The sequence below is a fragment of the Nicotiana tabacum genome, chromosome 4 (genome assembly GCF_000715075.1).
Source record: "Nicotiana tabacum cultivar K326 chromosome 4, ASM71507v2, whole genome shotgun sequence".
In the NCBI taxonomy this organism is placed as follows: Eukaryota; Viridiplantae; Streptophyta; class Magnoliopsida; order Solanales; family Solanaceae; genus Nicotiana; species Nicotiana tabacum.
The window spans coordinates 130,819,986-130,832,607 of record NC_134083.1 but is presented as its reverse complement, the minus strand read 5'-3'; the positions used below and the strand labels follow the sequence as shown (position 1 = coordinate 130,832,607).

The 12,622-nt window shown below is 37.2% G+C and overlaps 1 protein-coding gene across 1 annotated transcript; it reads left to right on the top strand.

Moving 5' to 3' along the window:
* Positions 1–1,917: 1,917 nt before the first annotated feature.
* Positions 1,918–3,944, top strand: LOC107776863 (peroxidase 15-like). Its single transcript, XM_016596804.2, has 4 exons — positions 1,918–2,337; positions 2,450–2,647; positions 3,067–3,232; positions 3,346–3,944. Exons 1-4 carry the CDS (start codon positions 2,125–2,127, stop codon positions 3,840–3,842), a joined length of 1,074 nt encoding a protein of 357 aa, XP_016452290.1. The 5' UTR covers positions 1,918–2,124; the 3' UTR covers positions 3,843–3,944.
* The last annotated feature ends 8,678 nt before the right edge of the window (positions 3,945–12,622 follow it).

Sequence of the window (12,622 nt, the reverse complement as noted above, 5' to 3'; positions counted from 1 at the left end):
TATTCTATTTTGAACATATTAAAAAAAATTTGTGTTACATCAATTGTGACAAAGGATGCAATGATATTTCCACTAAAGGCGGTTTTAGAATGCAGTTACTGGTACGATATGTGTTTAACATTTATTTTGAATCCGTTTGTTCTTATTCGTCAATCATGGACCCTAAAAATGACTACTTTAATGTATATATATTGCCAAGGAAATAGCTTTCGTATTCTCATGGCTGACAGTTCAAATTAAATTAGACAGCATAAATGATTATGAAAGTAGCTAAGTATAGGGATAACAAATTCAAGGGGTCGGGAAGGAAAATGATTGCTTTTTTCTTTAACTTATAGTAGCATGTTTGGCCAAGTTGGTCAAAATTCTACTTTTTTTTAAATTTTGTTTTTTTTGCAAAGTTGAATTATTTGGCCAATTCTTTAGAAGAAAAAAAAATGTGATTTTAAGTAAAAGTAGAAGCAGCTTTGGAGAATTAGAAAAAAGTAGCTTATCCCCAGAAATAATTTTTGAAAAATACTTTTGAGAAAAATATACTTAAAAATAATTTTTAAAAACTTTGTCAAATACTAATTATTGCTCAGATTAATTAGACAAACACAATTTATTTCTGATCAAAAATATTTTTGACAAAACACTATTCAAAATAAGGTGATATAGAAGGTTGGCCAAATAGGCTATTAATTGGGAGTACCACGAATGTCTCTGTATAATGAATTACAGCTGTAAGTTGTTAATATATGTAACATTAACTTAAGTGTTATAAACAGTTGACGTGTTATAACTTAGTACTTTTTAGCCACTTGCTCACTGGAGTACCTGAAGTCGCATTTGCAGTTAGTTAAATCTGGATTTCTTTGGTTCACATGTTTTATGGCTCATTCTTACCAAAGCTGTTCATAAAATCTGGTTATTTTCTAATTTTACCCCAAAGATACAGTATTGAATGTATTGCATATTGTTTGCGGCCCCATTTTTCCATTGGTACTGTCTCATCAACACAAACAGGGTACAAATTGAGGCTAGCAAAAGTTAAACTTTTAGTAAGAATACAAGAGAATTTGTTTGAGGGATGATCATTGAACGAAGGATTTCTGGAAGCAAAGTCATAAAACTAAATTTGTGACAAAAAAATGCATAAACAATTTTTGAATTTTGTGTAAAATGAAAATAAATAAAATTTCATCAACGCGTTATCGGAAATAACAAGCAAGCTGCCACATGAGATAAATATATAACTAAATACTACCCGTCATCAAAACGCCGGTGTCATGTAGGACTGGACGTCCATCTTGGAAGGAGAGTTAAAATTAAACTTTTTCGCATAGAAAATGGGCAAATTTAACCCTTTTCCCTTCAAAGTGATAATACCTCTTACGAAGAAAAAATGACATTGTATAGCCGCTGTAAAAATATTAGCCAAAAGAATGTATAAAATTTATATATTGTTTGTATATATATACATTTTGTATGTTATATACAAAAATTATATAAATTTTATATATTTTTTCGGCTACAAAATGTAAATAGTTTCTGGTGCGGAATAAAAGTGATAATACCTCCATCACGGAAGGCTTGAACTCAGCGGCCCACATTCTGATATTTTTTTAAATTATGGAGAATCTTTGAGGACTTTCTATCAAAGATGTTAAAATGTTTAATCAACTTAATTGATTTTTCATTACGCTGTCACAATCTGTCACAACTTGCCTATATCATTCACACAGCATAGAAATATATCTTATGTGCGAAGTGGGTAACATCTCAAACTCTTCATTATTAATACGAATTATAAAAAAAACCGAGGACATGTTTCACAAGATTTTAATTAATCAAGAAAGCAGTGGAAATTATTTTTTTACTTAAATGTTGATATAGTCTCATATGGCTAAACAATTTTCCACAAAACTAAAGTTGTAGTAGACTAGTAGTAGAAGTTTCCTAATATCACAAGACAGAGCAAATTATTTTGTTTGACTATGATGTTTGAAATTGTCAAGAATAAATCAGGGAAGCAAGGCACTTATTGTGTATATATTGTCTAGATCTCTAGCTATTCACGAGACACAAGTAATAGAAATTGTCTAGCTATAGCTAGCTTTACTTCTTTATTACCAAACAAAAATGGCTCCTCCTTCTTCTTTAGCAGTATTATGCATTTTACTAGCAATTTTCAGTTTCTATGAATCAAATGCTCAGTTGAGTGCTAATTTTTACTCAACTACATGTTCAAATGTTTCAAGCATTGTGCAAAATGTAATTCAGCAAGCTTTGCAGTCTGATTCTCGTATTGGGGCCAGCCTCATTCGTCTCCATTTCCATGATTGCTTTGTCAACGTAAAGCCATGATTTAACTATTTAATTTCTTAAAACAATAGCTTTGTTACTTCTTAACTGACTTCTATTCTATTTTATGATAAATTGTGTTTCTGTTACTTGTGATTTCCAGGGATGTGATGCTTCGCTTTTGTTGGATAATAATGCAACAGCAAATATAGTAAGTGAGAAAGATGCAGCGCCAAATGCTAATTCCGTAAGAGGTTTCGATGTTGTTGACAACATCAAATCTGCTGTTGAGAGTTCTTGCCCTGGTGTTGTATCCTGTGCTGACATTCTTGCTCTTGCTGCAGAAGCCTCAGTTTCTTTGGTATGTAAACTTATATATATACTTTGAGTTTAATTTATATACACTAACCGTGTAAACAATTTGTATGTCGTGTAAACAAAATGTAACTGCATGTAACCCTCCACAAAATATATGTCTAGTAAGGGATCTCTTAACGGTGTGAGATATCCACTACTACGATCCACGGTTGGTACAGGTAAGCAAATCGAGCCCTGCATCATCACTCTGCCATCCCCATACTCGTTCCGCTGAACCTGGGCTCTGACATTAATTGTTGGGCTAAATCAGCCTAAATATAACATTGTGTAATATTGTTCGCTTTGGGTCAAGATGAAACTTTGTTCGCAATGGGGTCTTTTCAGCTACCAACAAAATATTTAGAGTAAATATTGAAGAAGTCTTTTCTGAATCAATTCTTTTATCATGTCAATGGGGTACAGGCAGGTGGTCCTTCGTGGAATGTTTCATTAGGGAGAAGAGACAGCAGAACAGCAAACCAGGGAGGAGCCAATACTTCTATTCCTTCTCCTGTTGAAGGCTTAAGCAACATTACAGCTAAGTTTTCTGCTGTTGGCCTTAACGTTACCGATCTAGTTGCCTTATCCGGTAATCAATTACTCCGTCTGTCCTATTTTATATATACCATATCCTTATTACTATTTGGACAGTCGAACAATTTTATCGACTAAAGATATCGTTTTTGTTTTCTATTGTTTTAGGTGCACACACGTTTGGACGTGCACAATGTCGCGTATTCAGTGCCCGCCTTAACAATTTCAATGGCACAGGAAATCCTGACCCTACCTTAAACACAACTTATTTGGCCAACCTAAGGCAAATATGTCCTCAAAATGGAAGTGCCACAGCCTTGGCTAACCTTGATCCTACAACCTCCGATAGTTTTGACAATAATTATTTTGCAAACTTGCAGAGTAATCAAGGGCTTCTGCAATCAGATCAAGAGTTATTCTCCACACCTGGTGCAGCAACTGTCTCAATTGTCAACACATTTAGCAGTAACCAAAATACCTTCTTTCAAAGCTTCGTTCAGTCAATGATTAATATGGGAAACATTAGCCCATTAACTGGGACCAATGGAGAGATTCGGTTAAAAGAGTCAATTGAAGCAAAAGTTTTGACTAAATGGTTTTTTTTTTTTCTGAAGCAAAGGTTGGTAGGCCAAATCAGCAAGTTTTGTTATGAACGAATTTCTTAATTTGCTTTACTTAAGCCAAGTGTTATTACTTCGTGAAACTTTGGTGTATTTGTTACTTTCTTGTTATTTATATTAAATGGGAAATTAATTTTGTTTCTTGTACTCCAACTTGTCTTCGCCAAGATTAGAACTTCAACAGGTAGGAGCTAAGTCAGAATAATGGGCAATGCCTAGAGGAGCTTGGGTAGTGTTTAACCAAAAAAATAATTTTTATGGTCATCAGGTTTCTAATAACTAAGTTTACTTCACTTTTTCAAATATAAAAGAGTAAAAGGTAATTGAAATTTAATATTCAATAAACAAAGGTAAAGAAATCTTATTGATGATTGTTGTATCCTCCCAAGAATTGAGAGTAAGAATCTTCAATCAAGCAGAGAAATAAAAGTAAAAGACTGATTGCATATATTCGTAAATTTTTTGATGATCTTACAAAGTAAGGCAAGGGGCGTTTATTTAAGGATACAATATGTAACTGCTTTCCCCCACTTAATTCCTATTCATTACTAATATTAATTACATTAATTGTCCGTTACTCCAATTATTCGTACCGGTTATGGAAATAATAAACAATCGCGTATAATCAGGGATTATGTTGATTCCCTTCCCATATCTGTAACTGCCAATGAATCTTCCTTTTCTTTAGTCTTCATATATCCCGTGTCTACCTCTTCTTTTCCAGTTGTCAGATACAATATCTTTGTAATCAATCTTGTGGGTGTTTTAACCATGCCTCTTCATTATTCTTTATTGATCTCATTCAAATGTCACCTGTCAACATACCATTAATTCATGCGTCATATCGTTTTTTCCACCAATACAGATAGTCTCCCACTTTCTAAATATACTCAACTGAATATTCGGGAAGTGATAAGTTTATTTATGGCATGAATTCTTGTCGTCTCTTCCCAACATCATTATGTTTTCTTTAGAAGCGAAGAGATGTACGTCTTTTCCATTTAATGCTCGAGACACGTGTCCTTCTATGATTGGTTATGCAGTTTATAGTGCCTTTTTGGGGTTTCATGTGGCTGCATCAGTTCGAAGTGACGGTCCCATGATGATGGTTCATAATGACGTTCTTCTCTTATAAATACCACATCATATTTCATCAAGAACTTCTTCCTACTTCTTGCACTCCTTTACAAGATTCTTCTACGATTTCTCTTCTTCCTTCGTGCTTCCATTAACAAAAAATGGCTTCCCATTCTTCAAACATTTCTTCATCTTCAGACCCAAGAAAAACAATCATCGTAGACGAACTTTCTCCTTCTACAACCCCGGTTAGGAGCAGAAGAGGTGGTAGGCTTCATAGTTTAGGCTCCATATCAAGCCGTAGAACCACCCCTTCTTAGAAGAATACTTTGAAATCTTCTTCTTTTAAAGCCAAACCTTCATCAACCCCTAGATCTTCCTCCAAAGGTAGAGACCAAAATGAACCGCTGGATGAGCCTGTTGTTTTTGAAATTGTTCATCAGGAATTCTCTTTCACATCGGATTATGAGGCATTAAGAAAACAGGTTTCTTCCATAGCAACACTTAATCCAGTCGATCATTACCCTTGTTTAATCACTTATGTCCTTCTCCCTTTAGTACGCCGTGAATGCCATTGGAAATCTAATTTTTTTTATTATAGTTCCTAGTGTCGATGATCGAATAACCTCTTATTATGAGGGTTATTTGTTTGTTTATACCTATTCTTTTACTTTAGGGTTCAATCCACCTATTGATCCAATGATTATTAAATTTTGCCGCTATTTCAATGTGTGTCTTGATCAAATAGGCTCAATAGTGTGGAGGGTGGTGGCTTGCCTTCGTTACTTATCAGGCTTTGTTTCAGCCCCTTTCACATTTTGGCACCTACTCCATCTGTATTGCCCGAATCTTTTCTGCGAAGGTATTTTCTCTCTTGTGGCGAGAAGCAAGAGAGTCTTGGTCAGTCCGGAAGACGAGCGTGACCGAGGCTGGTATGCTCGATTCGAAGTTATTCCCACTCCTGATTTAGTGGATGATGATAACATACCTTTTCCTGAGAAGTGGAACTTTGCACATGAGTATATTTCTTCGTCACTTTGTTTTCAGAATTTTACTTTTCTGATCCTTATTTTCTTACTTTTCAGCAATCATGAAAGTATTTGGTGAACTTCCCGAGTTTTGTTATTGGGTAGAAAAAATGATATCTTCCACCCCCATGGATCAAAGGTCTTGGAAATTTCTTTCCCAAAAGTTCGGATGGAAAGTGAAAACCCATGATATTCTATTTTACTTTATCATAAATTTTCCTTTTTGTGACTCCTCTTATTCTGACCTCTTCCATTATTCTTAGGATTTGTTGTTCGTGGCATTCGTCCCGCCTCTATTCCTACTGCTAGACTCACTGTTAGCGCTGCCCAAGAACAGATTTTGAGTGTGTCCTCTTCAAATAGGAAAAACAATAAAACCCGAACCTCTAACGAAGAAGAAGAAGAAGATAAAGGCTCTTTAGTGAACAATACACGAGTTAGGAGGAGGCCTGTATTTTTGATGATGAAACCATTGTTCCCCAGGATCAACCTTCAGGCTTTGTGCCTTTCCATCTAGTTGATGAATTTGAGGGTGTTCCTTTTGTTATCGCAAAAGATAAGGACGTTGGTCTTGTTTTGACCCCCCCCCCCAAAGTCCCATTGAAAGGCTTTTTTCTCAAGGATTTGAGGGTGGAGAAGAATTCGGCCCTGTCTCTGAAGAACCACCCGTCATCGCTTTTCCAATGACCCGTGTTTCTCCCTCTGTCATTCCTTCTGTTGCTTCTGCTGCCACACCTACTGCTACTCCTACTGTCGTTCCCCGTTAAGAAGCTGGCCCTTCTAGCAGAAGAAGAGGTATGAAGCAGGTTTTAATTGAAGTACTCGAGGGTGGCAATTTGCTAAAGAAGTCCAACAGAGCTGCGGTTTGGTTGAAATCATTGATCGGCCCTATGGAAATGGAAAAGCTTGGACCTTTGAAGGTGTCTTATGAAATTTATCAAGCTATAAAAAAGAACCCGAAGGCTGAGCAATTGTAGAAACACTACAGGCTCTTGAAGACAAACTAACACTTGATGTTAGTTGGACTTCTTTGAACATGCGTCTTGAGACTTTGACCGAGGCTAGCCAGGAAGGTTTTGACCTCGAAGATGAGATTGCCAAGACTAAAGATGCAATCAAATGTACTCATCAATGCCAAAGTTTTTCAACATCTGATGATGAGAGTTTCAAGGGTGATTTGAGTAAAGACGGTTCCGAAGCTAACCAAGTTGATGCCTAGCCTTCGTTTTCTCCTCAAGTCGGTCCTTCCACCCCTTCTAATGATGCTCCTTAGTTTCTTCCCTTTTTAATGATTATCATTTTTGATGATGTGGTTTTTGTTTTACTGAAGTTGGTTATGGCAAACTTTTCCTCCTTTGTTTTTGGATATCAACATCAATGCTAATATTACTTCGTTGCATATCTTATGAATGATTTTTTCTATTATGTTTTCGATAAATGCTTTAATACGCCATGGCTAAATATACATGCTCATTTTTTATAAAAGAGGGTGCTTTTATATTAACAACACCGATAAAGATGACGTCTTATCTTCATATTGGTGTAAAGATTGAAATAAGACGTACCATGAAGAAGATTTATTTGAACTTTCAAACAAATTTTATGTACTATATTTTCATAACTGCTTTCTTTATAGCAGGTTTACAAGTACGGGTTTGACTATCCCGTGACTATATTTGTGGCTTTAACCTAATAGCTCTTGGGAGTTTTCTGCTGAATCTTCAATTCTTTACTTCCCATTCCTTCTGCGAGCTTGAAAATTTGAAATTTTTCTTCAAATTTGAAATTTTCTTCAAGAGGTTTTTCATTTGGCTAAACTATGCTTTTGTGGTGTACATCTTATTCCCTTGTGTACTTCTTCCATATGCATAGTCCCCCTCAGTGTTTGAGCTTTGAAGCATGAAAACTTGAACACTGGATCAACTTATCTCTTCAGTCTTTTCCCTGAAAAAGGCTGCACCACTTACATGACATGAGTTCTCAGTTCTCTTCTTAGAGAAGTTTGTTCCACAGACTCGCATAGAGGAGTTGTGTAGGTAGTTTGAACAACTACACCAAGAGGGTATGTCAGTGACTCAGTATGAGATGCGATTTTCAGAGTTGGATCGTGACGCGGTATGGTTGGTTCCCACTGAGAGGGAGAGAATTAGGAGGTTCATTGATAGCGTCAACTATGGATTACATTTCATCATGACTTGGGAGATTGCAACGGGTGCGAGGTTTGACGAGGTGGTTGATATTGATTCCATCATTCCCCAACTCATTCTATACCATCCTTAACTCACAACCTTCTTACACCCTTTGATAACACATGCATGCAAGATGAACAACTCTCATGCCCAAAAATTATTGTACTAATTACCCAATTCTAGACAAAATTCAAAATTGAGGTTTAGGGTGTAGAATCTTACCTTTAGGATGAACACCTAGTGAGTTTTCCTTGTTAATCTTCAAAGATTCGAGCAAGAATTGAAGGACAAATTGTTGAAGATCACTCTCCCACTCTAAAAATATCAGAAATATGCTAAAAAATGGACTATGGCATATGTTTTAACGAAATAGGGTCGGGTTTAAAAACCCCAAAAATGAAGCTCTGGAACAGGGTATGCGGTCTCATATGCGACCGCATAATGCTTATTCGATCCGCAGAATAGGCTGCATAATTGCCCTCCAGAACTGGGCAAATCTGACTCGTTTTGCGGTCATTATGTGGCCCACAGACCTGTTCTGCGGTCGCATAATGCGCTGCAGAACCTCCCTCTAAAAAATCTCAAAGTTGGATATGCAATCAGAGTGCGGCCCGCAAATGGTTTTGCGGTCGCATAATGGGCTGCGAAAATGACATCAAAAATGGCCCAAAAGGCTGTCTCACTATGCGACCATTATAAGGTCCGCAGAGTGATTCTGCGGCCGCATAGTGGGTCGCAGAAGTGCATTTCTTTTGCCCAAATCTTTTTCCTTTACTTTCTAGTGCATTGTTCAACCCAAAAGGTCCGAACCGCAGCTCGCAAGCTCGCCGCAAAGAATTTCTACTATTATTAACCTCTACGCCTACCCCGGCATTATGGAACCCCGATTTTTAGGAAAAATTTCCCGGGGCCTTACAAATGTGAAGTTTCTTAATGGTTCGGTAGCCTCTCGAAGATAAGTACAGATGTAACCATACCGATTCACAAGACTCTACTAAACCTGCTTATGACTCGTGAGACCTAAGCAACCTAGTGCTCTAATACCAACTTGTCACGACCAAAAATGCCAACCTGTCATGATGTCACCTAACACACTTGCTAGGCTAGCCGACAATCACATAACAATGAAACATTTGAAATAAAACATGATTTATTAAACTCAACAACAAAAAATTTCTTAAATAACTGATAAAATTAACTGAAACTCTACTACAACCATCCCAAAACCTGGTGTCAGCGAGTACACGAGCACTATTATGTTTCAACCTAAACAAAAATCTAAAACAACTATCCGAATAATAGAAAAATACTTAAGAAAATAAAAGGAAGGAGAGTCAAGGTCTGCGGATGTCAGAGCAGCTACCTTGCAGTCTCCCAAGCAAGTACCGGCAACGAACTAGCAATCACCGCATCCAGATGTACCTGGATCTGCACACGAAGTGCAAAGTGTAGCATGAGTACAACGACCCAATGTACTCAATAAATAATAGAACTAACCTTCAGCTCGTTCACGGTACAAATACTTAGACATGCTTTCAAGTTCACAATTAAAGACCCACAGTGGTAAGAATATGTCAAGTATAGCTAGCATGAGGAATGGTACATCTATATTCCTACATATCAAACATGCATGTCAAAATTAAGGTATCACAATGATTTTTCTAGGTACTTAAACTCTCAGAGTACTCAATCCGTCTATCTCACTTCCCACTCATCAAACATACACAATCACTCAGCATTGTACGGGTGCATGACATCAATGCCCCTCACTAAAGTACGTGTATATATATCATCGTGTCTGCGCTCACTGATGGTATGTCAGATCCACAATAATAAATAAACCAATAAGGCATGATGCGGCGTGTAGCTCGATCCACAATAACTCTCACAATTCGGCTGTCAGGCCCACCTCAGTCTTCAATCTCTCAAGTCTCAAGGCTCACACCCTCGTACTACTCAGCCCAAACAATAATAACATGTGATATAACAGTAAATGATAATAGAGACTGAGATATGATATGCAAATGAAGGATGATGATTGTGTACATAATTAGAGTTAAAATAGATAGCTCAAAATAGTAGAAATAACCTCAATAGGTCTCCGTCAAATAAACACATAGCCTAAACACGATTTCTAACATGAATCACAGCTCGATTACTCTGACACATAGGAATTTCACGGATAAAACAAGACTTAATATCAACATAGTATAAGAATACACCCGGATCATGATTAACACGGTGCATGCCCATCACTTAGCATATGTGTCACCCCAACACAAATCACATTACACATTTTTCAGGTATTTATACCCTCAGTTTCAAGTTTAAAAATGTTACGTACCTCAAAGTGCGCAACTCAATGCTCCAACACACTCCTGCCTCGCAAATCAGCCTCCGAGCAACTCGAATCTAGTCACAAATAACTTAATTTAATCAATACAATCTATAGGAATCGATTCCATACGATAAAGCTAAAATCTTTAACCAAATTCAAATAGTCAACCCAAAAACTCAACCTCGGGCCCACACCTCGTAACCCAAAAAAATTCAAAATCCGAACACCCATTCCAACCACTAATCAACCCTCAAATCCCAAAATCTTACTCTCTTGTGGCGAGAAGCAAGAGAGTCTTGGTCAGTCCGGAAGACGAGCGTGACCGAGGCTGGTATGCTCGATTCGAAGTTATTCCCACTCCTGATTTAGTGGATGATGATAACATACCTTTTCCTGAGAAGTGGAACTTTGCACATGAGTATTTTTCTTCGTCACTTTGTTTTCAGAATTTTACTTTTCTGATCCTTATTTTCTTACTTTTCAGCAATCATGAAAGTATTTGGTGAACTTCCCGAGTTTTGTTATTGGGTAGAAAAAATGATATCTTCCACCCCCATGGATCAAAGGTCTTGGAAATTTCTTTCCCAAAAGTTCGGATGGAAAGTGAAAACCCATGATATTCTATTTTACTTTATCATAAATTTTCCTTTTTGTGACTCCTCTTATTCTGACCTCTTCCATTATTCTTAGGATTTGTTGTTCGTGGCATTCGTCCCGCCTCTATTCCTACTGCTAGACTCACTGTTAGCGCTGCCCAAGAACAGATTTTGAGTGTGTCCTCTTCAAATAGGAAAAACAATAAAACCCGAACCTCTAACGAAGAAGAAGAAGAAGATAAAGGCTCTTTAGTGAACAATACACGAGTTAGGAGGAGGCCTGTATTTTTGATGATGAAACCATTGTTCCCCAGGATCAACCTTCAGGCTTTGTGCCTTTCCATCTAGTTGATGAATTTGAGGGTGTTCCTTTTGTTATCGCAAAAGATAAGGACGTTGGTCTTGTTTTGACCCCCCCCCCCAAAGTCCCATTGAAAGGCTTTTTTCTCAAGGATTTGAGGGTGGAGAAGAATTCGGCCCTGTCTCTGAAGAACCACCCGTCATCGCTTTTCCAATGACCCGTGTTTCTCCCTCTGTCATTCCTTCTGTTGCTTCTGCTGCCACACCTGCTGCTACTCCTACTGTCGTTCCTCGTTAAGAAGCTGGCCCTTCTAGCAGAAGAAGAGGTATGAAGCAGGTTTTAATTGAAGTACTCGAGGGTGGCAATTTGCTAAAGAAGTCCAACAGAGCTGCGGTTTGGTTGAAATCATTGATTGGCCCTGTGGAAATGGAAAAGCTTGGACCTTTGAAGGTGTCTTATGAAATTTATCAAGCTATAAAAAAGAACCCGAAGGCTGAGCAATTGTAGAAACACTACAGGCTCTTGAAGACAAACTAACACTTGATGTTAGTTGGACTTCTTTGAACATGCGTCTTGAGACTTTGACCGAGGCTAGCCAGGAAGGTTTTGACCTCGAAGATGAGATTGCCAAGGCTAAAGATGCAATCAAATGTACTCATCAACGCCAAAGTTTTTCAACATCTGAGGATGAGAGTTTCAAGGGTGATTTGAGTAAAGACGGTTTCGAAGCTAACCAAGTTGATGCCTAGCCTTCGTTTTCTCCTCAAGTCGGTCCTTCCACCCCTTCTAATGATGCTCCTTAGTTTCTTCCCTTTTTAATGATTATCATTTTTGATGATGTGGTTTTTGTTTTACTGAAGTTGGTTATGGCAAACTTTTCCTCCTTTGTTTTTGGATATCAACATCAATGCTAATATTACTTCGTTGCATATCTTATGAATGATTTTTTCTATTATGTTTTCGATAAATGCTTTAATACGCGATGGCTAAATATACATGGTCATTTTTTATAAAAGAGGGTGCTTTTATATTAACAACACCGATAAAGATGACGTCTTATCTTCATATTGGTGTAAAGATTGAAATAAGACGTACCATGAAGAAGATTTATTTGAACTTTCAAACAAATTTTATGTACTATTTTCATAACTGCTTTCTTTATAGCAGGTTTACAAGTACGGGTTTGACTATCCCGTGACTATATTTGTGGCTTTAACCTAATAGCTCTTGGGAGTTTTCTGCTGAATCTTCAATTCTTTACTTCCCATTCCTTCTGCGAGCTTGAAAATTTGAAAT